Raw genomic sequence first — 25668 nt, 5'->3', positions numbered from 1 at the left:
GGCCTTTAACTCTATAAAGTCACACTTCGCTAGCGCTCCCATCCTACATCGCCCCGATGTTGATAAGCCATTTATCATGGAGGTGGATGCCTCTTCTGTTGGTGCTGGAGCAGTCCTCTTCCAAAAGGATGCTCAAGGTCGGAAGCATCCTTGCTTCTTTTTCTCCAAGACCTTCTCACCAGCAGAGAGGAATTATTCCATCGGGGACAGGGAGTTGCTAGCCATGAAGTTGGCTTTCTCGGAGTGGAGACATCTCTTGGAGGGAGCACGTTTTCCCTTCCAAGTCTTCACAGACCATAAAAATTTGGTGTACCTGCAGACAGCCCAGCGGTTGAATTCTCGCCAGGCCAGATGGTCCTTATTCTTCTCCCGGTTTCATTTCACCCTCCATTTTCTTTCTGGGGAAAAGAACATTCGGGCCGACACTCTCTCTCGCTCCGTGGTGTCATCTGCGGAGGAGGAGGAGGAGCCTCGGCTTATTGTCCCCACCGAGAGCTTGAGAACTGTGGCCCCGGTTTCGCTAGAGTCTGTGCCCCCGGGCAAGACTTTTGTTCCATCCAGTTTGCGACCGGAGGTTCTCTCTTGGGCACACTCGTCCAGGGTGGGTGGACATTTTGGTACCAAAAGGACATCTGAGTTACTGGCGAGGACATACTGGTGGCCGCATATGGCTCGTGATGTCGCAGAGTATGTTCGGGTGTGTGTCTCTTGCGCCAAGAACAAGACTCCTCGGCAACGGCCAGCTGGTTTGCTTTATCCTCTGCCGGTGGCGGGCAGGCCCTGGGAGATGGTCGGGATGGACTTTGTGGTGGGCTTACCCAAGTCTCGTAACTGCACCATTATCTGGGTGATCACCGACCATTTTTCCAAAATGGTGCACTTGGTGCCTCTTCCACGGCTACCTTCTGCACGGGCGTTGGCTGTCTTGTTCGTCAAGCATATCTTTCGCCTACACGGTATGCCAGACAAAATTGTTAGTGACCGGGGTCCCCAGTTTGCATCTCGATTCTGGAGAGAGCTTTGTCGTCTATTCAGTATTGAGTTAAATCTCTCTTCGGCATATCATCCCGAGACGAATGGGTTGGTAGAGAGGGCCAACCAGACCTTGGTCACATATTTACGACATTTTGTTTCTGCCAGGCAGGATGACTGGGCATCCTTGCTACCGCGGGCAGAGTTTGCACTTAACAATGCCGTAGCCGACTCCACCGGTCAGACTCCATTCCTCCTAAATTACGGCCAGCATCCGCGTGTTCCTGTGCCCATGCCTGTGTCTTCTGCTGACTCCAGGGTGGCAGACTGGGCTGTGGAGGCACGGGACATTTGGGACCGCACGCAGGATGCCATTCGGGCCTCTAAGGAGAGAATGAGGTCCTCCGCCCATGTTCATCGGCGCCCCGCTCCGACCTTTGCTCCTGGCGACTTGGTGTGGCTCTCCGCCCATAACATCAGGCTGCGAGTTGAGTCCACTAAGTTTGCTCCTCGCTACTTGGGCCCCTTCAAGGTTCTCGAACGGGTTAATCCTGTGGTCTACCGTTTGGCTCTTCCTCCACGCTTGGGTATCACCGACACCTTTCATGTGTCCCTCTTGAAACCCGTATACATGTCCCGGTTTTCCGAGTCATCTGCCGGGACATCGGGTTCGTCTACGGACGATTACGAGGTGAACGCTATTTTGGGGTGCAAGGTGGTACGCGGCAAAAAGTTCTATCTGGTGGATTGGAAAGGTTATGGCCCGGAGGATAGGTCATGGGAGCCTGCTGAAAACATTCGGGCCCCACAGCTCATTGCTGCCTTCGAGTGTAGCGAGGCCCAAGGAGGAGGGGCCCTAGGAGGGGGGGTAATGTTAGGTCTCGAGTTCCCGCTTCTGCACAGGGGGAATCTCGAGCCATCTCCGCTGCGGTCTCCCATTCTCATCCAGCCGCAGTGGAGTCTGCTCAGCAAGGACGTCGGTCCCAGCGTCTTGCTCAGTCTCACTCTGTACAGAGAGTTACTGCTGCTTCTTCAGCTTCTGCCATTAAAGCCAGTGCTGGTCAGCAGCGAGCGGACTTCTCTGGGACTAAGTCCTTGTCTGCACACACTGAGCATGCCCAGGGCAAGATCTCCCGTTGGAGATCGAGGGTCATGTGCTCAGGCTCTGCAGCACATTCCATTGGTCCTCTTGGCAGGTCTTGGAAGGGCAAAGTTTCTGTGGCCACTTCCTGTGCTGCAACTATATAAACTGCGCATGACCGCACGGCCATGCGCTAGTGTACAATTGTTAATGTGTGTATGTTGTGAGTGCAAGTCGTCCTTGGATATCCCTACCCTATTGAATGTCTGTTCGCGGAAGGTGTATGGTTGCTATCTAGCGCCCGACTTAGCCTACAGCACTAATCACACATTACAGCGTCCTGTTGCTGTGACCGCCAGTACGGCGCCGTGCACTTCCTCTGTGCTTTCCTTACCCAAGCCTGGGTGGTTAGTGGCGTTCGTCAGTGCGGCACCGCATGCACTCTTGTGCCTTAAAATTGTTATTTAGTTTCCTTACACACCCAGTTGCGGTGTTGTGCCAGCAAGGGTCTAATCGGACTTCAATCCTAGTTGGGGTTGAGTTCGCTGACTACTTGCTCGCGCTCTATGTGCGGTACCGCGGTCCTGTGATGCAACAGGATCGCTTCCTTCACGCTGGGTGAAGTTTAACCCACGTGTGTATACTTATGAGTACCGCCATATAGTCCGTCATTACTTGGCAGCAGGTTCCATCTCTGCACGGTGTACCCCGGGCTGCGAACGCACCATACTCTATCTGTCTTATTATTTGGTGCGTTCCGCTAGCCCTAACACATATTTTCAGGAAAACCTCCCTGGACGTGGCCGCAGGAGGAAAATTGATGACCAATGAAAGAGATGGATAATACAAAAGGTAACAAAAGAGCCCAGAAAAACTTCTAAACAGATTAATGAACTTTAAGCTCAAGGAACATCATTATCAGATCGCACCATCCGATGTTGTATGAACCGATGTGGACTTTATGGGAGACGACCAAGGAGGACACCATTGTTGAAAAAAATCATAAAAAATAACACACTGGAATTTTCCAAACTACATGTTGACAAGCCACAAGACTTCTGGGGAGAATGTCCTATGGACAGATGAGACAAAAATGGATCTTTTTGTCAAGGTACATCAGCTCTATGTTTACAGAAGGAAAAATGAAGCATTTCAAGAAAAGAACACTGTCCGTACTGTGAAACATGGAGGAGGCTCTGGTATGTTCTAAGACTGCTTTGCTGCATCTGGTACAGGGTGTCTGGAATATGTGCCGGGTACAATGAAATCTCAAGACTATCAAGGGATTCTAGAGAGAAATGTGCTGCCCAGTGTCAGAAAGCTTAGTCTCAGTCACAGGTCATGGGTCTTTCAACATGATAATGACCCAAAATACACAGCTGAGAACACCCAAGAATGGCTAAGAGGAAAACATTGGACTATTCTGAAGTGAAAACCACAAAAAGAGGAAAAAATCCTGCAATATTCAAGAAAAAAAACAAAAACAGGCAGAGATGCTTACCTGTCTAAATGGGCCTCAATACAATTACACTTCCAGGGTGCAGTGGACCCAAGTAAAATGGCAACTGCACAGGTGCAATACCAAATGAAACAGCCAGCCTTCAATCAGTCTCATTGACAGTTACAGGAATAGTTTGATTGCAGTGATTGCCTCAAAAGGTTGTGCAACAAAATATTAAGTTAAGGGTACCATCATTTCTGTCCAGGACTATTTCATAAGTTTTTTTTTAAAATTCTGTGGAAGCATGGTTGAAAATCAATGTCTGACTTTCATTTGTTCATTTTCATAAATGTTTTATTATTACTTTTGTCAGTTATTTCTGTGACCATTGTGGGTTTTTCTGTCATTAAACGAGGGGTACCAACAGTTTTGACCACGTGTGTAAGCACTTAAATTGAGATGTAAACTCAACTATTAACAGTGACCCATATGAAACAAATAGCAAAAAGAATTCCTTTTGTATCAACATATTGCCCAGCTTGTCGTCGAATAGAGGGTGTTTTGAATAGGCATTCGCCCTTGTTACATACAGGTTTACCTGCAATACTGGATTTTGTCTCCCTCTCCCTTCTGTCTTTAAGACGGGTTCGTAATTTAAAAGATCATTTAGTATAATCGAATTTTGGCACATCAAAGGAATCATTTTAAATGACACTTAGCATCTCAGAATGGGAAGTTTTCCCTGCCTGGGTTGTGCATGTTCTGGTAATATGATTAAGGGGGTCACATTTTATCATCCCCATTGTGGAAAGAAATATACATTAAAAGAGAGATATACATGCTCATCCATCAAGTTTCATTGTATATATGATTTCATGGCCTACATGTGGGGAGACCACAATGGAAATTAGAATACATAAACGTACCATCAGGACTGGACTTACCGATTTACCTATTCCCAGACATTTTCTGGGTAACAGGCATTCAGTAAACCAGTTTAGATTTAGGGTCATTGATAGTGTCCCTGTACAGAGAAGGGGCCATGATAGGCAGAAAATGTTAAAAAGAAAGGAATTGACTGTATGCTTGAATGGGGGACTTTGCAACCCAAAGGTTTAAACATTGAATACAATCTGTATGATAGCCTGCCTTAAACCCATCCTCTCTTGTTTTTTTTGTCATCAGTATGTTTTTAACATTCTTTTTGTATTTTTTATTCTTAGATGGTTCCCCTTTGCAGAAGTGAATTGAGATGGACTAAAGAGCGGGGATGGAGCGAGAATAACACCATTAGGCCGGCGTCACACTTGGCGTAAGACAATACAGAACGTATTATACGTCCGTACTACGCGTTCAACACGCCACAATGTCTCCGTAATCGACTTCCGTAGTTAATGCGTTTCTTAGGTGTGGTCGCGTATTTTGCGCATGTGCTTGTGCGTGTGTAATCCGTATGTAATCCGTATGGCGTATTTTTCACGCACCCTCACAAAATGGACATTTAACGGTTTTCTGGCCTGCAAATCATTTAAATCATCATTAAACACACTATTTAAGCCCTCTACAACAGGTGGACCCCTCCCATCTGCCCTATATGTTCTCTAGCATATTTTGGCTGTGTTGCTTGGACCTTACAAACATGTCTGACCATGTGTATTTAAGCACAACTCAGCGGGTGTTGCTTCACTGGGTGTTGTCTCGTCGCTTTGGCCAGCCATATCCGGTCAATGTTGATCCGCGAAGGAGGAGACGAAGATTGTGGGTCCATCCTCTATTGACCCAACGCCAGAGTAAAGGACATTTCCAGAGACTATATTCAGCTTTGAGGGCACATCCTGACAAGTTTTACCTGTATAGTCGCATGTCCATCAGGACTTTTGATATGTTGTTGGAGATCTTACGTCCTGGCCTCACCTATCAGGACACCTGGATGAGAAAAGCCATCTCTGCTGAGGAGCGTCTGCTCCTAACCTTACGGTATGTATTCCACATTCGCCCATACTGTTTTTTGTTTGTTTGTTCAAAACTGAGTGTTGTCCTACTATGTTTCAGTAACTTAACTTGGACATGAAGCCACAAGCACATATAAAAGAATGTTGTGAATATGCTATTATTTTAAGATATTAAAATTAACCTTTTCTATTGTAAATAATGTCCTAGTAAATGAAATATACACTTGTGCTTATTCCTGTTTTCGTAGTCATCATGTTAATGTGTTTTGTACCTTTTTCTTGTATTGCAGCTTCCTGTCCACAGGCTTGTCCTATGCGGGTCTACACCTGGAGTTTCTGATTGGGCGGTCGACAATTTCAGGCATTGTTAGGACAACCTGTTCCCAAATATGGCAGAAACTTCAGGAAGTTGTGATGCCTGAGCCCCAACAGGAGGATTGGCTCAAAATCGCCACTGGTTTCAAAAATACTTGTGACTTCCCTAACTGCATTGGAGCTGTGGATGGGAAACATATCAGGGTGCGTAAGCCGCCGAACTCTGGATCCCAATTCTACAATTACAAACAGTTTTTCTCTGTAGTTCTGTTAGCAGTTGCTGACAGTAACTACAGGTTTATAATTGTAGACATTGGGGCCTATGGGCGAACTGGAGACTCTAGGGTCTTCAATTCGTCCATAATGGGTCGGCGGCTACGTGACAACCAGTTGAACCTCCCACCACCACAACAACTCCCAGGCTCCAATGCAGAAGCAGTGCCTTTTGTTTTTGTTGGAGATGAGGCCTTCCGACTGACGAGGTTCGTCATGAGGCCTTACCCCAGGCGCAACCTTGACCACCGGCGGAGGGTGTTTAATTTGAGACTTGCAAGGGCACGGAGACTGGTTGAGTGCGCCTTTGGGATTCTTGTTGCCAAATGGCGTGTTCTTCAGTCTGCCATCCAGCTGAGTGAGGCTACAATCAATGAAGTGATCAAAGCCTGTGTAATTCTACATAATTTCACAAGAATACATGATTGTTCCTCTCCAAATTTTGAAGATCACCTCATGAACAATGTTAGTAGACCTACCCCATATGTCCCTCCTTCGCGCCGTCCACTTTCTGGTCTTAAAGTTCGTGATGTCTTTACAAATTATTTTTTGAGTCCTCAAGGTGCTACTCCCTGGCAAGACTATGCATTTTTGCATGTTTAATTATTTGGATCTATGAAGTATGTGTTAACCAATTTATAAACTCGGTCTGTTGTATTTAATTATTTCACATATGGTTGTCAGCATATCATGTGTGTGTGATGGAAGAATGATTCGAGCGCATCCAGACTTTGATTGGTAGTAATATAACTTTTTACTGAAGAACATTTGTTATGGTTTTTTTTTTTGGCCCATAACCAGATTTTGGCATCAAATTTGCCTGTTTTTAGTGGCCACAAAATTATTTACAACATCCACAATTAAGACTGCTATGTATGCACAATCTAAACCAATATTGTGGATAAAAGAATCTAAACCACAAAAAAATAACAAGGAAACATTATAAAACAAAAACAAAAAAAAAAAAATTACAAGTCCTGGTAGGTTGGTGCAGGAGATGTAGCTTGCTCAGGGTCAGCATCAGGTGGCCTTTGTAGGCCCAATTGTCCAGCACCCTGTGCAGATGTTGTAGTGGCCTGAGGGACATTAGCCCAGCTATGATGCTGGAAAGTTTGAAGAGTGGGCCGAGGATTTGGGACATACCCCTGCTGTTGCTGACCATATGTCCGTGAATCATACCCCAACCCAAAATGACCATATTGTCCATACCCAGGTTGGGACCAGCCTCCAGCACTAGGTGAGGACAAGTGGCCATATTGGGATGGTTGATGATATCCTGCCATATGTTGCTGAGGTTGCCATTGTGGGTTTGTTGTGGGTTGGGGTTGAGGGGTTGGCTGACGTTGAGGGGGTGCTTCAGATCCTTGTTGAGCAGCCAGGCCTTGTAATCTCTGAGGCCGCAGAATATTTTCAGGTGACATCTGCCACTGTTCAATCATCTGCAAGAGATTGTATGGGTTATTTGGGGGGGTGCATGCGTCAATAAGGATCTGAAAACACCCTCTCAAACGCAGCCTCAACTCCCGCTCTATGGACCTTAAGTACTGGGCAAGGCTCCTTGTAAATCCCTCCTCCCCATCATCCTCTCGAACCCGTGCCAAATAGTTCATGACCCCAGCATCAACGTTTCGCCGGCTTTGGATCAGCTCTCTCCTGCGGCGTGAACGCTGTGGTCTGACTGCAGCCTGTGGGGATGGATCCAGGGCAACAGTTGGGCTGCTGCTATTTCCAGGGTCATCCTGGCTAGGTGGTGGTGCTGCTGCTGCTGATGATGCTGCGGCGGAAGATGCAAACTCTGGGGCCTCTGGGTGTGGTTCTGATGCAGATGGAGCTGCCTGGCCAGATGTGGAGGATCCATGAGGGATGGAGCCGGAGGGAGCAGCAGATGGACCAGCCACCTCTTCACCTTCCCCAACTGGGTCAATGACCAGCTCTGACTCAGACCCTGTATCCCTGTCAGTGAGGTTAGACTGAGTTCTGAAAAAGAAAAATTTTGATTTATTAAAAATTTTAAGGAAAATTTGTATCAAAAGACTTAATAAAAACAGTGAGTGATGTTTGTACTTACGGCCTGAGGTCCATGCTGGGGTTAAGGAAGGTTAGGCGGTCGAAGTAGACGTATTTTTTTTTTTTAGGAGGTGCCCCGGCTCCACTTTTCTCCCGCTGCTGCCTCTCCCTCCTATACTGGTCACGGATACTCCGCCACCTTGTTGTAACATCACCCACTAAAACAACAAAAAATATACACATTCATTACACCATTATGCAGATTGCTCACACAAGGTGAAATTGAATACACAGATTGAAGGGTAGCATACAAATAGGCATTTGTGGAGCACATTTAATATTAAATTGAAAAACAACACACACAATTATCAAGCAAGGCCACAAGGACAGAGTACCCTAACCTCTATCACAGAAAGGACAATTAATGGGAAACACTGTTTAGTAAGGGACACCTATTCAAAACATTACTGAAATCCGTTTATCATGTACAACACCATGTATCTACTGGTGGGCTTTCTAGTTCTTTCATGAATATTTAAGACATTCTTGATAATAAATTAAGTAGTAAAGGCCTGCTATTTCACAAGAACATTACATTTAAAACATGGGTGTACTTACTTATCTGTCGCTGTGCCTCACGTGGCTGCTGGTCATAATGTGGGAAGAGGGACCCACACACACTCCTCCATGCAGCCTCTTTTTGTGCCCTGTTGGCATAATTTGGGTCATTTTGGTCCCTGATGACAGGCCTCTCTTGGACGAAAATGATCAGCATGTCTACATTAATTATGCTGGCCATGCTGAATCTCACTCCGTGGAGGCGTGCAGCAGACTTCCGGGTTCACTGTCTGGCTTTTTCAGCTAATTAGCATGTCTCACCTGCCTGATTGAGTCCTTTGGACATTTCCGGACATCTGCCAGTAAGTTGCGTATTTCTCGCAAGGCACACGCATGGTCCGTATGCATTCCGTATTATACGCTCTCCCATAGACTTGCATTGGCGTATTTTTTGCGCGATACGCTGACAAACGCAGCATGCTGCGATTTTGTGCGGCCGTAGAACGCCGTATATTACGGATCCGTAATATACGGCTGATAGGACTAGACCCATTGAGAATCATTGTGCCGTATGTTATGCGAGTTTTACGGACGTAGTTTCTGCGCTCTTACGTCCGTAAAACTCGCAAGTGTGACGCCGGCCTTAGATAGAGATAATACTTTTGTGGTTTAAAATGTGAATATGTAGTAGTCAATATACAAATCTGATAATTGTTGCTATGTCTGGATTCTTGCTCAACCCGTTAACTTTCTTCTCTTCTGTTTTGCATAAAAATCCCCTTTATAATAGTGAGTGAGTTGCCATGGGTTACAACACAATGTATTTCACTTGACTGCATTAGGACCTGGATGGGTTGATCTAGACACATTCGTGGGCATGCCTCTCCTGTGATCAAATGACCGCAGCTCTGGTAACACCCGGTGATGTGCCTGGTTGTGCGTGCCGCCTGCACATGCGTACCCTGCTCTGCGTCATTGGGGGTGGAGTCACGTGACTTGGCCATGTGACTGCCCACGTGTGATGCTGAGTGGTGGGGTTGTGCGCTAAGGGGACGTTCAGGCCTGAGGAGACAGGATTTAGCAATGAGTGGGTTCGTGTTTCCCTGACATCGTGATGCTTGTACACTGTTGGCCAAGTGGGTACATGACTGGTTCATACCTCCTCATTAGAAGTTTTGGCGCCTTTTTGATTGCAATCTACTATTGGCTCCCCGCATGCTGCCTGATACATATTCATGATCCACCCTAAGGGGATTGAATCTAGGTAACTATGACCACGGGGTTGTTAATAATACGTAGATTGGTGGATTTTCTTAATACTCTCTTGCAAACACTGGATAAAACACTGGATATGGGGACTATTTTCTATCTTTTTAATATATAATATAATGCTAATGTGTATTACTGTGAGGGGCTATATGCTTTGAATATTTTTTTTTTGTATATATTGTATTCTAAATGAGTGGGTTTGGCCAGGGGTGAACCTATCATGAGGCAAGTTGAGCACTTTGCCTCAAGCGGCAGTGCGTCCTTAAAGACAGGGGACAGCAGAGCGCTGCTCAGAACACGTGGTGCTGGTGCCGACTCTCCCTGTAATCCCTGCTGACACTTGCTGAAACTCACAACCTAACGTGTCCCCGATTACAGAGTCATGCCCGGAAGGTGACTGTTACCTTACCAGTCCACTTACCGGGGCTGAGGCGCAGCAGCGGCGCCCCATATCCCGACCCTGGGACACACATTGCTGGGACTCCCAGAGCAGTTATTAAACAACTCCTGCCCGTGCTGCTGCACGGCTCTGTGACTCCGTCACAGTTCACCGCTTCCCTCTATCAGACTCCTCAGCCTCTTCTCTGCCTGTGTGCACACACACAGCAGGCAATGTTTGCTCCCACTGGCATCCTTTTCACCATCTCTATATGCTGCACTGTGCATGTATGTGTATGTAAAGCGCTGTTCACATGCACAGGATTGGAACTACTTATACAATTGTGTAGTGATACAGCAACTGTGGGGCTGCCCCCTAGATATCTATAATATAACGCTGGGAGCGTCACTCTGTCCGAAGCCTCTATAGACTGCGCAAGCGCAAGCGCCGGCGCAGTCTGGGCCTCACAGAGCGACGCTCCCGGGAGATCGCGGTGTGCGTTCACACTGAACACACACCGCGATCTCCACCGCAGAAGCAGGGACCGCCAGGAGGGTGAGTATCGGCCTATATTCACCTGTCCCCGTTCCATCGCTGAGCGGCGCCATCTTCCCGGTCTTCGGTCTGTGGCCTTCAGTTCAGAGGGCGCGATGACGCACTTAATGCGCGCCGGCGCCGCCCTCTGACTGAACAGTCACAGCCAGGAGACCGGGAAGATGGCGGCGCTCAGCGATGGAACGCCGGACAGGTGAGTATAGTAAGTGCTGGGGGGGCCTGAGCTGGCGGCGATACCGGCACCTGACCCCCACAGCGCGCCGGTGTCCCCGCCTGCTCAGGCCCCCCAGCACTCGGCGCTGAGCGGGTCAGAGGCAGTATGGGGACGCAGGATGGAGCAGCACATAAGGATGGGGACGCAGGATGGAGCAGCACATAAGGATGGGGACGCAGGATGGAGCAGCACATAAGGATGGGGACGCAGGATGGAGCAGCACATAAGGATGGGGACGCAGGATGCAGCAGCACATAAGGATGGGGACGCAGGATGGAGCAGCACATAACAGTATGGGGACGCAGGATGGAGCAGGACATAAGGATGGGGACGCAGGATGGAGCAGGACATAAGGATGGGGACGCAGGATGGAGCAGCGCATGACAGGATGGGGACGCAGGATGGAGCAGCACATAACAGTATGGGGACGCAGGATGGAGCAGGACATAAGGATGGGGACGCAGGATGGAGCAGCACATAAGGATGGGGACGCAGGATGGAGCAGCACATAAGGATGGGGACGCAGGATGGAGCAGCACATAAGGATGGGGACGCAGGATGGAGCAGCACATAAGGATGGGGACGCAGGATGGAGCAGCACATAACAGTATGGGGACGCAGGATGGAGCAGCACATAAGGATGGGGACGCAGGATGGAGCATGAACATAAGGATGGGGACGCAGGATGCAGCAGCACATAAGGATGGGGACGCAGGATGGAGCAGCACATAAGGATGGGGACGCAGGATGGAGCAGCACATAAGGATGGGGACGCAGGATGGAGCAGCACATAAGGATGGGGACGCAGGATGCAGCAGCACATAAGGATGGGGACGCAGGATGGAGCAGCACATAACAGTATGGGGACGCAGGATGGAGCAGGACATAAGGATGGGGACGCAGGATGGAGCAGCACATAAGGATGGGGACGCAGGATGCAGCAGCACATAAGGATGGGGACGCAGGATGGAGCAGCACATAACAGTATGGGGACGCAGGATGGAGCAGGACATAAGGATGGGGACGCAGGATGGAGCAGCACATAAGGATGGGGACGCAGGATGGAGCAGCACATAAGGATGGGGACGCAGGATGGAGCAGCACATAAGGATGGGGACGCAGGATGGAGCAGCACATAAGGATGGGGACGCAGGATGGAGCAGCGCATGACAGGATGGGGACGCATGATGGAGCAGCGCATGACAGGATGGGGACGCAGGATGGAGCAGCACATGACAGGATGGGGACGCAGGATGGGAGCAGCGCATCACAGGATGGGAGCAGCGCATCACAGGATGGGGACGCAGGATGGGAGCAGCGCATGACAGGATGGGGACGCAGGATGGAGCAGCACATGACAGGATGGGGACGCAGGATGGAGCAGCGCATGACAGGATGGGGACGCAGGATAGAGCAGCACATGACAGGATGGGGACGCAGGATGGAGCAGCGCATGACAGGATGGGGACGCAGGATGGAGCAGCACATACCATGATGGAGACAATATACCAATATAAATGCTCGCCACCCGGGCGTAGAACGGGTTCAATAGCTAGTAGTCCTATAAGTCTGTATTGTGTTGCACACTTGAGTCCAACCCAAGTAATTGTGCCACACCAACAGAGGTGTCTGTACTGTCTTGCACACTTGAGCCCTGTTTACACACAAACACACACACATACACACACACCACTGACTTGTGCTGTATACACAATGGTGTCTATATTACACACTTAGGCACAACTGTGTGAATAAGTCCATCTACTCTGCCTTTCCTGCAATGTGTGTTTATGTGAACTGCATATAATTCCCACCTGGTATGCTGCTGTCCATCTACTCTGCCTTTCCTGCAATGTGTGTTTATGTGAACTGCATATAATTCCCACCTGGTACGCTTTGCTTACCCATTGTTTTCTATCCATTCGTATTTCACTTCCCTTGCTTCTTGCTTGCATACCTGAGTGGCCATCTACCCCACCCCCTCTTTATGACCTGGCTTAACTGTGAACATGTGCTCTAGACACACACGCCCACATCCTCCCTCTCAGCTGTGAGCCCTTAGGTGCCCATAAATTCATAGCCAGGAGTCTGACCAGACGTGTCTGACCATCTTAGAAATTGCATTTTTAAATTGCAGTTTTTTAATTGCTATGAATTAGACTAGAATTGGACTGGAATTGACTGGAAGGTAAAGGAATAGAAAACCACTATAATGTTTCGGTTTCTTTTCACATTCACCCCCATACTACTCTATTTCTTCCTATCTCCTGTAGTCCCTCCACCCAGTAAAGAACTAGTCATTTCTCCCTCCATCCTCCCCAGTCATCTCACCTCCTCCACAGAACTATTCCTCCACATACAATCCTTTCTCGCCAGGCACACACGGCCACATCATGACCTATCCAGCTCACACCTTCTAACGCTCTGTCTGCTGCTCCTCATTGCTGGCGACATATCCCCAAATCCTGGCCCTCCTCATCACATCCCCACACTCATTTCTAATCCCCTGCCACGATCCTCTACACGTCCTCGCAACCACAGTAACCTCATACCCATTCATCCTGCCCCCACTCCCCCAATTTCCCTAACTGGAGCACTATGGAACGCACGCTCTGTCTGCAATAAACTTCCATTTATCCATGACCTCTTTATCAATAACAAACTCTCCTTCCTCGGCATCACTGAAACCTGGCTCACCCCTTCTGACACAGCCTCCCCTGCGGCACTCTCTTACGGTGGCTTCCACCTTTCTCACACACCCCGCCCCAGCAGCAAGCATGGCGGAGGAGTTGGTTTTCTCCTGTCAGATAACTGCTCCTTCACCCCAATCCCACTGCCACCCTCTGTTATCCTCCCTTCCTTTGAGGTGCACTCTGTGCGCATCTACTCCCCCTCCAACCTCCAACTGGCTGTCATCTACCGTCCCCCAGGGCCAGCCACCACCTTCTTCGATCACTTCACCACCTGGCTACTCCACTTCCTCGCCGCCGACATCCCCACTATCATCATGGGCGACTTCAACATCCCCATTGACACTTCCCTCTCAGCTGCCACTAAACTTCTATCTCTCACTTCCTCCTTTGGCCTCACTCAATGGTCTTCTACAGCCACCCACAAAGATGGTCACACACTGGACCTCATTCTCACCCGCCTCTGCTCCCTATCTAACCTCTCAAACTCACCTCTTCCTCTTTCTGACCACAACCTACTTACATTCTCTTCCCTTTCCACTCCTTGTCTACAACCCCCATCCCACAAACTCTCACACCCTCGCAGAAATCTTAAACACCTTGATCTTCACTCACTCTCTGAATCCCTCCTCCCTCTCACAGACATAAGCTCCCTACACAATGCGGATGATGCTGCCGCTCTATATAACACCACAATAGCTGCAGCTTTGGAATCTCTTGCCCCTCTCACACATACCAAAGCTCGCAAAATCAACAGACAACCCTGGCACACCAGCATGACAAAAGAACTGAGGCGAGCTTCCAGAGCTGCTGAGCGCAGATGGAAAAGATCCCACTCCATCGAGCACTTCATCGCATTCAAACAGTCCCTCACTGCTTTCAAAACCATGCTCGCCACAGCAAAACAAACCTACTTCTCATCTCTCATATCCTCCCTGTCTCACAACCCCAAACAGTTATTCAACACCTTCAACTCTCTCCTCCGTCCCCCAGCACCTCCTCCCTCCCCACTCATCTCAGCTGAAGACTTCGCCTCATTTTTCAAGCAGAAAATTGAGAACATCAGAGACAATTTTAGTAAACAACCCCCAGAACCCTTCCTCCCAACTACCCAGCCCTCCACCTCCAAAACCAACTTCTCCACCATTACAGAAGACGGACTCTCCACTCTACTCTCAAGATCGCATCTCACCACCTGTGCACTTGACCCACTCCCATCCCACTTCATCCCAAACCTCACCACAGTCTTCATCCCAACCCTAACCCATCTCTTTAACCTATCACTAACAACTGGCATTTTCCCCTCAAGCTTTAAACATGCCACAATCACACCTATCCTCAAAAAGCCCTCTCTTGACCCATCCTCTGTATCTAGCTATCGCCCTATATCACTTCTCCCCTTTGCCTCAAAACTACTGGAACAACATGTCCATATTGAACTGTCCTCCCATCTATCTTCCTGCTCCTTCTTCGACCGCTTTCAATCAGGCTTCCGGTCACACCACTCCACTGAAACTGCCCTAACTAAGGTCACCAATGACCTATTAACCGCCAAGAGCAAGCGACACTACTCTGTCCTCCTCCTCCTGGACCTGTCCTCTGCCTTTGACACAGTGGACCATTCCCTGCTGCTGCAGACCCTCTCATCCCTTGGCATCACAGAATTGGCCCTATCCTGGATCTCATCATACCTAACTGACCGTACATTCAGCGTCTCCCACTCACACACCACCTCCTCACCTCGCCCCTATCTGTCGGAGTCCCGCAAGGTTCAGTTCTAGGACCCCTGCTCTTCTCCATCTACACCTTTGGCCTGGGACAGCTCATAGAATCTCACGGCTTTCAGTATCATCTCTATGCTGACGACACACAGATCTACATCTCTGGACCAGATATCACCTCCCTACTAACCAGAATCCCTCAATGTCTGTCTGCTATTTCATCCTTCTTCTCCACTAGATTTCTAAAACTTAACATGGACAAAACAGAATTCATCATCTTTCCCCCATCTCACGCGATCTCCCCAACGAACCTATCCATTACAGTAAACGGCTGCCCACTCTCCCCAGTCCCACAAGCCCGCTGTCTTGGGGTAATCCTTGACACTGATCTCTCCTTTAAACCACATATCCAAACCCTTTCCACTTCCTGCCGCCTCCAACTCAAAAATATTTCACGGATCCGCACATTCCTAAACCAAGAATCTGCAAAAACCCTAGTCCATGCCCTCATCATCTCTTGCCTTGACTACTGTAACCTCCTGCTCTGTGGCCTCCCCTCTAACACTCTTGCACCCCTCCAATCTATTCTAAACTCTGCTGCCCGACTAATCCACCTGTCCCCCCGCTATTCCCCGGCCTCTCCCCTCTGTCAATCCCTGCACTGGCTCCCCATCACCCAGAGACTCCAGTACAAAAGCCTAACCATGACATATAAAGCCATCCACAACCTGTCTCCTCCATACATCTGTGACCTCGTCTCCCGGTACTTTCCTGCACGCAACCTCCGATCCTCACAAGATCTCCTTCTCTACTCCCCTATTATCTCCTCTTCCCACAATCGCATACAAGATTTCTCTCGTGCATCCCCCCTACTCTGGAATGCTCTACCACAACACATCAGACTCTCGCCTACCATCGAAACCTTCAAAAAGAACCTGAAGACCCACCTCTTCCGACAAGCCTACAACCTGCAGTAACCACCGATTGACCAAACCGCTGCACGGCCAGCTCTACCCTCACCTACTGTATCCTCACCCATCCCTTGTAGATTGTGAGCCCTCGCGGGCAGGGTCCTCTCTCCTCCTGTACCAGTTGTGACTTGTATTTTTCAAGATTATTGTACTTGTTTTATTATGTATACCCCTCCTCACATGTAAAGCGCCATGGAATAAATGGCGCTATAATAATAAATAATAATAATAATAATAATAAGTCTCAAGTGTGCAACACAACACAGACACCGTCGTGAATAGGGCACAAGACAACTATACAATATACTTTATAGTACCTGTGATAGCACTCGTATAGACTCTGAAAAAGCACCAATGAAAATCAGACTTGTGAATAAGCCCTAATAGTGCCATTGTTAGACACAATTGTGTATAGATTTATGTCTTGCGCTATATTCACAACTGTGTGTGTTGTGTTGCACACTAGAGACAGTCGTGCGTCTTTGATTGTGTCTGTGTCCAACACAATAGACACTATTGTGGATACCGCACAAGTCAGGCAAAATAAAACACACATAATTGTGTATTATGCCACACAATACAGATGCACAATCATAAATACGTCACTTTACACACAGTTGTGTGTTTGCCTTAGTTACAATGCTATCATCACACACAATTGTGTATAGTGTTGGAGTTGTATAATTGTGTTGTGTGCCGTATCCACCATGGTGTGTATTGTGTGGCACTAGTGCTGTATACTATATATGTTATGTAGGTGATACTGTGATTATTCACAGCAGTCTATCTATATTACAGCAACTGCTGTGTATAATTGCAGTATCACCTATATATTCTATATATAACGGTTGCAGTATCACCCATATGATGTATAAAGACTGCTCTATATACATTATATTGGTGATACTGCTACTGCTGTATATACATTTTATAGGTGATACTGCAATTATACACAGCAGTTGCTGTAATATAGACTGCTGTGTATAATTGCAGTTTCACCTGAGTAACATATATACAGCAGTCACAGTATTAACTATATAATCTAAATACACCAATCTATATACAGTACATTATATAGGTATACTGCTATATAGCTACTATATAAAGCTGAATGTGTGTGTGTGTGTGTGTGTGTGTGTGTGTATGTGTGTATGTCCGGGATTGGCATCTGCACCGTCGCAGCTACAGCCACAAAATTTTGCACAGTCACACGTCTGGACCCCGAGAGCGTCATAGGCTATATTGTGAGGCGAAATTTTAACCCCGCGCGTTCCAATTCACCAAACAATTTTGCCCCTATCTACATAATGGGGAAAAAAGTGAAAGGAAAAGTGTTGGAGGCGTTGCAGCTACAGCAACAAAATTTTGCACAGTCACACGTCTGGAGCCTGAGAGCGTCATAGGCTACATAGGTGAGGTGAAATTTTAACCCCGCGCTTTCCAATTCACCAAACAATTTTGCCCCTATCTACATAATGGGGAAAAAGTGAAATGAAAAGTGTTGGAGGCGTCGCAGCTACAGCCACAAAATTTTGCACGGTCACACGTCTGGACCCTGAGAGCGTCATAGGCTATGTTGTGAGGTGAAATTTTAACTCCGCGCTTTCCAATTCACCAAACTATTTTTCCCCTATCTACATAATGGGGAAAAGTGAAAGGAAAAGTGTTGGAGGCAAATTGACAGCTGCCAGATGTGAACAAGGGGGACTTAAAGAATGAGAGCGATGGCGCAAAAGAGTATATACCGATCAGATGCTAAGGTGGGGCCCTGACATGAGATACTCACCACACATGGGGATATGAACACACACACAAAATGCGCCACACACTACCACGTGCTTGAACACATATACCACCCTCAGCACACATTTCACCACACATACACCAACCTCGCCACATAAAAGTCGAAACACAAAAGTCGCCGCTCAAAACTCGCCACGCGCAAAACTCGCCACGCGCAAAACTCACCACATGCAAAAACTAGGCTCACGCAAAACTCGCCACAAGTGCAAAACTCACCTCATGGAAAACTCGCCACACGCAAAACTTGCACACGCGGAAAAATTGCCACATGCACAAAATTTGCAACACATGCAAAAGTTGCCTCACACAAAACTTGCACATACTCAAAAGGCACCAGACATAAAACTCACCACGCGCAAAACTCGCCATGCGCAAAACTTGCTGCACACAACTTGCTACACTAACCAGTCACATTCAACTCGACACACAAAAAGTTGCTACACGCATGTTGCCACACAAAACTCATCTCACAAAAGTCGCTACATGCATGTCGCCACACACAACTCAACACACACAACTTGACACATGAAACTCGCCCTAAAACACACACAAGTCTGATATTATCCTTCAAAAATAAAAATCTGATTAATAAGCAGACAAACTACAAGAGCAACAAATGTACCATATAGGAAATACGGCAGCTGTCAGTCACATGACCTGTCTATTATGTGTATGTGTGAGCTAATATATACTGCCAGGGGGAGGGCTTCCTGTTGGCTGGGGATTTATCAGGCTGCCAATTTAGCTTACAAATACTGAGGTAAAAATACTGACCAAATAACGTGTGAACGAGGTCTAATACAGGAGGAGATGACACACAAGTATATACTATATACATGAGGAGATGACACACAGGTATATACTATAGACAGGAGGAGATGACACACAGGTATATACTATAGACAGGAGGAGATGACACACGTATATACTATATACAGGAGGAGATGACACACAGGTATATACTATATACAGGAGGAGATGACACGCAGATATATACTATATACAGGAGAGATGACACACAGGTATGTACTATATAGAAGAGGAGATGACATACAGGTACATACTATATACAGGAGGAGATGACATACAGGTATAAACTATATACAGGAGGAGATGACACACAGGTATATACTATATACAGGAGCAGATGACCTACAAGTATGTACTATATACAGGAGGAGATGACATACAGGTATATGCTATATATAGAAGATGACATACAGGTATATACTATATACAGGAGGAGATGACACAGATATATACTATATACAGGAGGAGATGACATACAGGTATATACTATATATAGAAGGAGATGACATACAGGTATATACTATATATAGAAGATGACATACAGGTATATACTATATACAGGGGAGATGACACACAGCAGGTATATACTATATACAGGGGAGATGACATACAGGTATATACTATATACAGGAGATGACATACAGGTGTATACTATATATAAGGGAGATGCAAACATGTATATACTGAGGTGAAAATGAGGGGTGTGAGGTGAAAATGAAAAGGTGTGAGTGCAAAATGAGAGGAGCGAGGGAAAATAGTGGAGTGATCGGAAAATGACAAATGTGAGGTCGAAATGACAAGTGTTAGGGAGGAATGAGAGGAGTGAGGGAGAAAATGAGAGGTGTGAGGGAGAAAATGAGAGATGTGAGGGGGAAAATGAAAGATGTGATTGGGAAAATGAGAGGTGTGATGGGAAAATAAGAGAAGTGAGGTGCTATAACTAACCACAGATATTTTTCTATGCCCAGGCAACGCCGGGCTCTTCAGCTAGTATATTATATAAGTGATACTGCAATTATACATAGCAGTTTAAGTATCACCTATATAATGTGTATATACAGTTGTCTCAATATGATATTTATGATATATATATTCAGCAGTTGTGGTGCCTCCTATATGATATATATGGGTGTCTCCTATGTGATGTATGCATCATAATATGGTATAATAATGTCTTAATTATAATGTAGAGCTGTGTGTGTATATAGTGTAGAGCTGTTCATATAGTACATTTCTGTGTGTATAGTATAGAATCCACAATATATACACTGGCACATCTCTACACTATATAGTATATACACAGTTCCATGCTGTATTCCTTACCACAGTATATAGTGTGGAGCTGTGTACATTGTGTATACTCCTCCTGTCCTTTATACATGGTGTAAATATAAGTATCTACTCTAAGTGTGTGTGTGTGTGTATATATGAAAATAAGAAGCACTCCAATTAATTGTGGAAGGTGGTGGACTCTTTATTAGCCCATGTGGCAACGTTTCAGATCCCTAACTGAACATTTCTCTGCTATGGAATTGAGATGTTACCAAATGGGCTAATAAAGAGTCCTCCACTTTTCTCTCATTTAATCGGTGTGCTGATTATTTTCTTTTTAATAAATACCTTTGATTTAAGGGTGGGTGTCCTAAAAGCATTTCACCCACTGCTTAATTTTTGGTGGTGCTCAGTTATGATACAGTACATATATCAGGACTGATATCACCACTCGGCGCAAGCTGGCAAGTGCCGGAGTCCATAAGCCGTCGCGGACATGGCATGCTATGGGGTTCACAAGTCATGGAGCTCCAGTGCCAGTGCCGACACAGTTGAAAACAATGATGAGTGAGAGAACCATCCCCTTATGCTCCCTCTCCCATCATTCTCCCTCTGTGTCTGAGCTCTGAGACGTCTTAGCGCAGAGGGTGCAATTACATCACTACAAGGCATCCTTTGTGCCGAGCAGTGCAAAGGGTCAGAATACGCTGAGGAGACCAGAGCAGCGGGGTACAAGATGAAGTGAGTATTTGATTTTTTTTATGTATTATTATTATTATTATTATTTATTTATTTATTTATATAGCACCATTGATTCCATGGTGCTGTACATGAGAAGGGGTTACATACAAGTTACAAATATCACATACAGTAAACAAACTAACAATGACGGACTGATACAGAGGGGCGAGGACCCTGCCCTTGCGGGCTTACATTCTACAGGATTATGGGGAAGGAGACAGTAGGTTGAGGGTTGCAGGAGCTCCGGTGTTGGTGAGGCGGTAGCTTCGGTGTTGGTGAGGCGGTAGCTTCGATAGTGATGAGGCAGCAGCGGTGTCAGTGCAGGCTTTCCTGAAGAGATGAGTTTTCAGGTTCCGTCTGAAGGATCCGACTGTGGTTGATAGTCGGACGTGTTGGGGCAGAGAGTTCCAGAGGATGGGGGATATTCGGGAGAAGTCTTGGAGGCGATTGGATGAGGAGCGAATAAGTGTGGAGGAGAGAAGGAGGTCTTGGGAGGACCGGAGATCACGTGAGGGAAGATATCGAGAGATTAGTTCAGAGATATATGGAGGAGACAGGTTGTGGATGGCTTTGTAGGTCAGTATTAGCAATATGAACTGGATACGCTGAGGGAATGGGAGCCAGTGAAGAGATTTGCAGAGGGGGGAAGCAGAGGAGTAGCGAGGAGAGAGATGGATTAGTCGGGCAGCAGAGTTAAGGATGGACTGGAGAGGTGCAAGGGTGTTAGCAGGGAGGCCACAGAAAAGGATGTTGCAGTAGTCAAGGCGGGAAATGATGAGGGCGTGCACAAGCATTTTAGTAGATTGGGGGTTGAGGAAAGGACGGATCCTGGAGATATTTTTGAGCTGGAGGCGACAGGAGGTGGAAAGAGCTTGGATGTGTGGTTTGAAGGACAGGGCAGAGTCGAAGGTTACTCCGAGGCAGCGGACTTCGGGTACAGGGGAAAGCATGATGTCATTGACTGCGATAGATAGGTCAAGTAAGGAAGATTTGTGGGATGGAGGAAAGATGATGAGTTCAGATTTGTCCACATTGAGTTTGAGGAAGCGAGAGGAGAAGAAGGAGGATATGGCTGATAGGCACTCTGGGATTCTGGACAGCAGAGCGGTGACGTCTGGGCCAGAGAGGTAGATCTGAGTGTCGTCAGCATAGAGGTGGTACTGGAATCCATGGGACTTTATGAGTTGTCCCAAGCCAAGTGTATAGATTGAGAAGAGTAGGGGTCCTATACAGCCATACATGCCATATATGTATGGCATATACAGGGCCCATTATACTGTATGAAGTAATATTTGGGGCCCATGATACCATATGGAGTAATATATGGGGCCCATAATACTGTATGAAGCATTATGTGGGCCCATTATACTTTATGTAGGAATATGTGGTGCCAATAATACTGTATGGAGTGTTATATGGTGCCCATAATACTGTATGGAGGACTATGTGGTGCCGATAATACTATGGAGGACTATGTGGTGCCTCTAATACTGTATGGAGGGTTATATGGTGCCCATAATACTGTATGGAGGGTTATATGGTGCCCATAACACTGTATGAAGCATTGTGTGGGCCCATTATACTTTATGTAGGAATATGTGGTGCCAATAATACTGTATGGAGTGTTATATGGTGCCCATAATACTGTATGGAGGACTATGTGGTGCCCATAATACTATGGAGGACTATGTGGTGCCTATAATACTGTATGTAGGGTTATATGGTGCCCATAATACTGTATGGAGGGTTATATGGTGCCCATAACACTGTATGAAAAACTATGTGGTGCCGATAATACTGTATGCAGTGCTATGTGGTGCCCATAATACTGTATGGAGGACTATGTGGTACCCATAATTTTGTATGGAGGACTATACTGTCTGCACTCACTCTGTGTGTCACTCTGTGTGACTGCAGACTTTTGAATCCCCCCAGACACGCACTGTGCGCTGCGAAGATTCACCAGTTTCTGAGCTATTGTAGAATTTACAATAGATATCGCTCATGTAATGTAAGGCCAGGTTCACATTACGTTTAAGCAGTCCGTTACATGGACTGTGTTACACCGCAGCATAATGTGGTGTAACGCAGTCCGTTAACGCTGCCATTGAGCAATATTTCGGGCGCATTGCTAGCGCATTGAGTGACGGACCCTGGGACGCGGGCTGCAGCGTTTCCGGGTCCGTCAACGCTAGCGCAGAGAGCATCTGCTAGCTCTATCTGCCCTAGCGCGATGGCATGTCGGCACTTGCGTTAACGCAGCCTGTTTAACGCATGTGTTGAACGGGCTGCTTTAACGCAATGTGAACCTAGCCTAAGAAGTAAAATCTTTGGCATTGTACTATACCTATATTTCCCTGTACATCATATGTAAGTATCTGTTTTCATCGAGGAGGGTGGGACAATTTTTTTCTCACTTGTCATCCGTTTGCAGTCAGTTTGTTTTCTGAGCAGTTATTAATCTTTTACAGGATCATTTACAGTTCCCTAGGTTACAGTATTGTAATGTAACTGTAAATATTGGATGTTATACTGAGGTATCCAATTTTTTTTCTCCCATCCATAGACTTGAGTGGGTGAGACTCATGCAATTGCAGAGACAAATCGCAGCATAATATGATTTTTTTCTCACACCGAATCAGTTTGAGAAAAAGAATGTTTCTCTGCGTGGCCTCATTGTATAACATCGATCAGTGTGCTATCTGATAAAAAACCACACCAGATTTATACGCTTGTTTGCACGAGCATTGGACTACTAAATTGTCATTATTGGTTTATTATTGTCTACATTCCTATAAAAGTAATAAAAATAAGTCATGAAAAACCTGTTTAGGTTATCTCAAATTTGGAAGTTCTCCCTTATCTTCTTTATAGGGGATGACTTTCTGTTTGTTGTGGACAGGGCCGGATTGGGACTAAAATTCAGCCCTGGCATTTGAAGTTACACAGGCCCACTTGTCACATGGTGACTGTATAATATCTTTGTACACTTGTAGGCAGAGCCGATTTCAGGCAAAGTGGGGCCCTACGCCTAGGCAAAGTTTAAAATGGGGCCCCAAATGCTACCATATTGCACATCACACAAAAGCATTTCGGTTGTATTTACAAGCACTGAGTTCAGGCCGCTAAAAACACTTGTTCAACACTTGTTTCCCGGCCTCTTTCCACCTGCTGAGGAATAATACAAATAATAATAAATAATAATAAAAATAATACAGTATCATGTTATCAGCAGCACATCTACAGTTTACACCGGCGATGTGTTGCTGAGAACAATAATTTTTGTTCCAGCAAAAACAATCTGAATATGCAGCATTTTACTTGTTTAGTAAAATACACCCCATAGTCCTCCATATATTATAATGTGCACCACAGTCCTCCATATAGTATAATACACTTCCTATAGTCCTCCATATATTAAAATACACTGCTCAGTCCTCCATATAGCATAATACAGTACATTTCTCATTGTCCTCTATATAGCATTACACTCCTCATAGTGCTCCATATAGTATAATGCTCCGCCATAGTCATCCATGTAGTACAATTCACTTCCCATAGTAAAATGCACCCCATTGTTCTTCATATAGTATAACGTATTCCCCATAATCCTCGATACAGTATAATGCAGCCCACATATAGTATAATGCAGCCACCACCCTACAGAATATAATGCAGCCATCCCAGAGTATAATGCAGCCACCCCATAGAATAGAATATAGTCCAACTCCCCATAATATATAATGTAGCCCCCATAGAATATAATGCAGCCCCCCATAGTATAACACAGCCTCCCCCATAGAATATAATAATAATAATTTTTTTTATATAGCGCCAACATATTCATGGTAGGGCCCTGGCTCACAGCGCTGCTAGCGTCTCCCTCCGTTCCTTAGAATGCGGTGAGTGAAGGACCTTCAATGACGTCGCGGTCAGGTGACCAGTCACCTGACCGCTCATGTGACCGCGACGTCATCGGAGGTCCTTCACTCACCGCATTCTAAGGAACGGAGGGAGACGCTAGCAACGCTGTGAGCCAGGGCCCGTCCGAGGGTGAGTATATCCATGTTTTTTATTTTTATTCTTCATTTTTTACATGAATATGGATCCCAGGGCCTGAAGGAGAGTCTCATCTTCTCCAGACCCTGGGAACCACACACCATATAAGATGACTTGGCGTATAAGATGACCCCCGTCTTATACGGCGGGCATATCCCAAATTCCATATTTTATATGGAAAAGTTGGGGGTCGTCTTATACGCCCAGTCGTCTTATACGCCAGAAAATACGGTAAAAAGCCCCAAGTGTACTAACCTATCTTGGTATTGCAGACCCCCCAGTCCTCTAATAACCTTGGTCGCTCTTCTCTGCACCCGCTCTAGTTCAGCTATGTCTTTCTAATACACCGGAGACCAGAACTGTGCACAGTATTCTAAGTGTGGTCGAACCAGTGACTTGTATAGAGGTAAAATTATGTTCTCCTCATGTGCATCTATGCCTCTTTTAATGCATCCCATTATTTTATTTGCCTTTGTAGCAGCTGCCTGACACTGGCCACTGAACATGAGTTTGTCATCCATCCACACATTCCGCAGCACTTTACAATTAAGCGGAATATATACTATTGTGGGGGTATATTATAAC

At 46.4% G+C, this 25668-nt stretch overlaps 2 protein-coding genes across 4 annotated transcripts in view; both read right to left on the bottom strand.

The window, feature by feature from the left end:
- KIF21B (kinesin family member 21B) overlaps positions 1–25668 on the bottom strand; it is a 764016-nt gene that overhangs the window by 182303 nt on the left and 556045 nt on the right. The window lies entirely within an intron of this gene.
- Positions 6896–8245, bottom strand: LOC138669757 (uncharacterized). Its single transcript, XM_069756484.1, has 2 exons — positions 8103–8245; positions 6896–8011 (listed from the first exon to the last, which is right to left on the bottom strand). Exons 1-2 carry the CDS (start codon positions 8114–8116, stop codon positions 7003–7005), a joined length of 1023 nt encoding a protein of 340 aa, XP_069612585.1. The 5' UTR covers positions 8117–8245; the 3' UTR covers positions 6896–7002.

The sequence above is a fragment of the Ranitomeya imitator genome, chromosome 3, assembly GCF_032444005.1.
Source record: "Ranitomeya imitator isolate aRanImi1 chromosome 3, aRanImi1.pri, whole genome shotgun sequence".
Taxonomy (NCBI): domain Eukaryota; kingdom Metazoa; phylum Chordata; class Amphibia; order Anura; family Dendrobatidae; genus Ranitomeya; species Ranitomeya imitator.
This window is presented reverse-complemented; position numbering and strand designations above follow the sequence as displayed.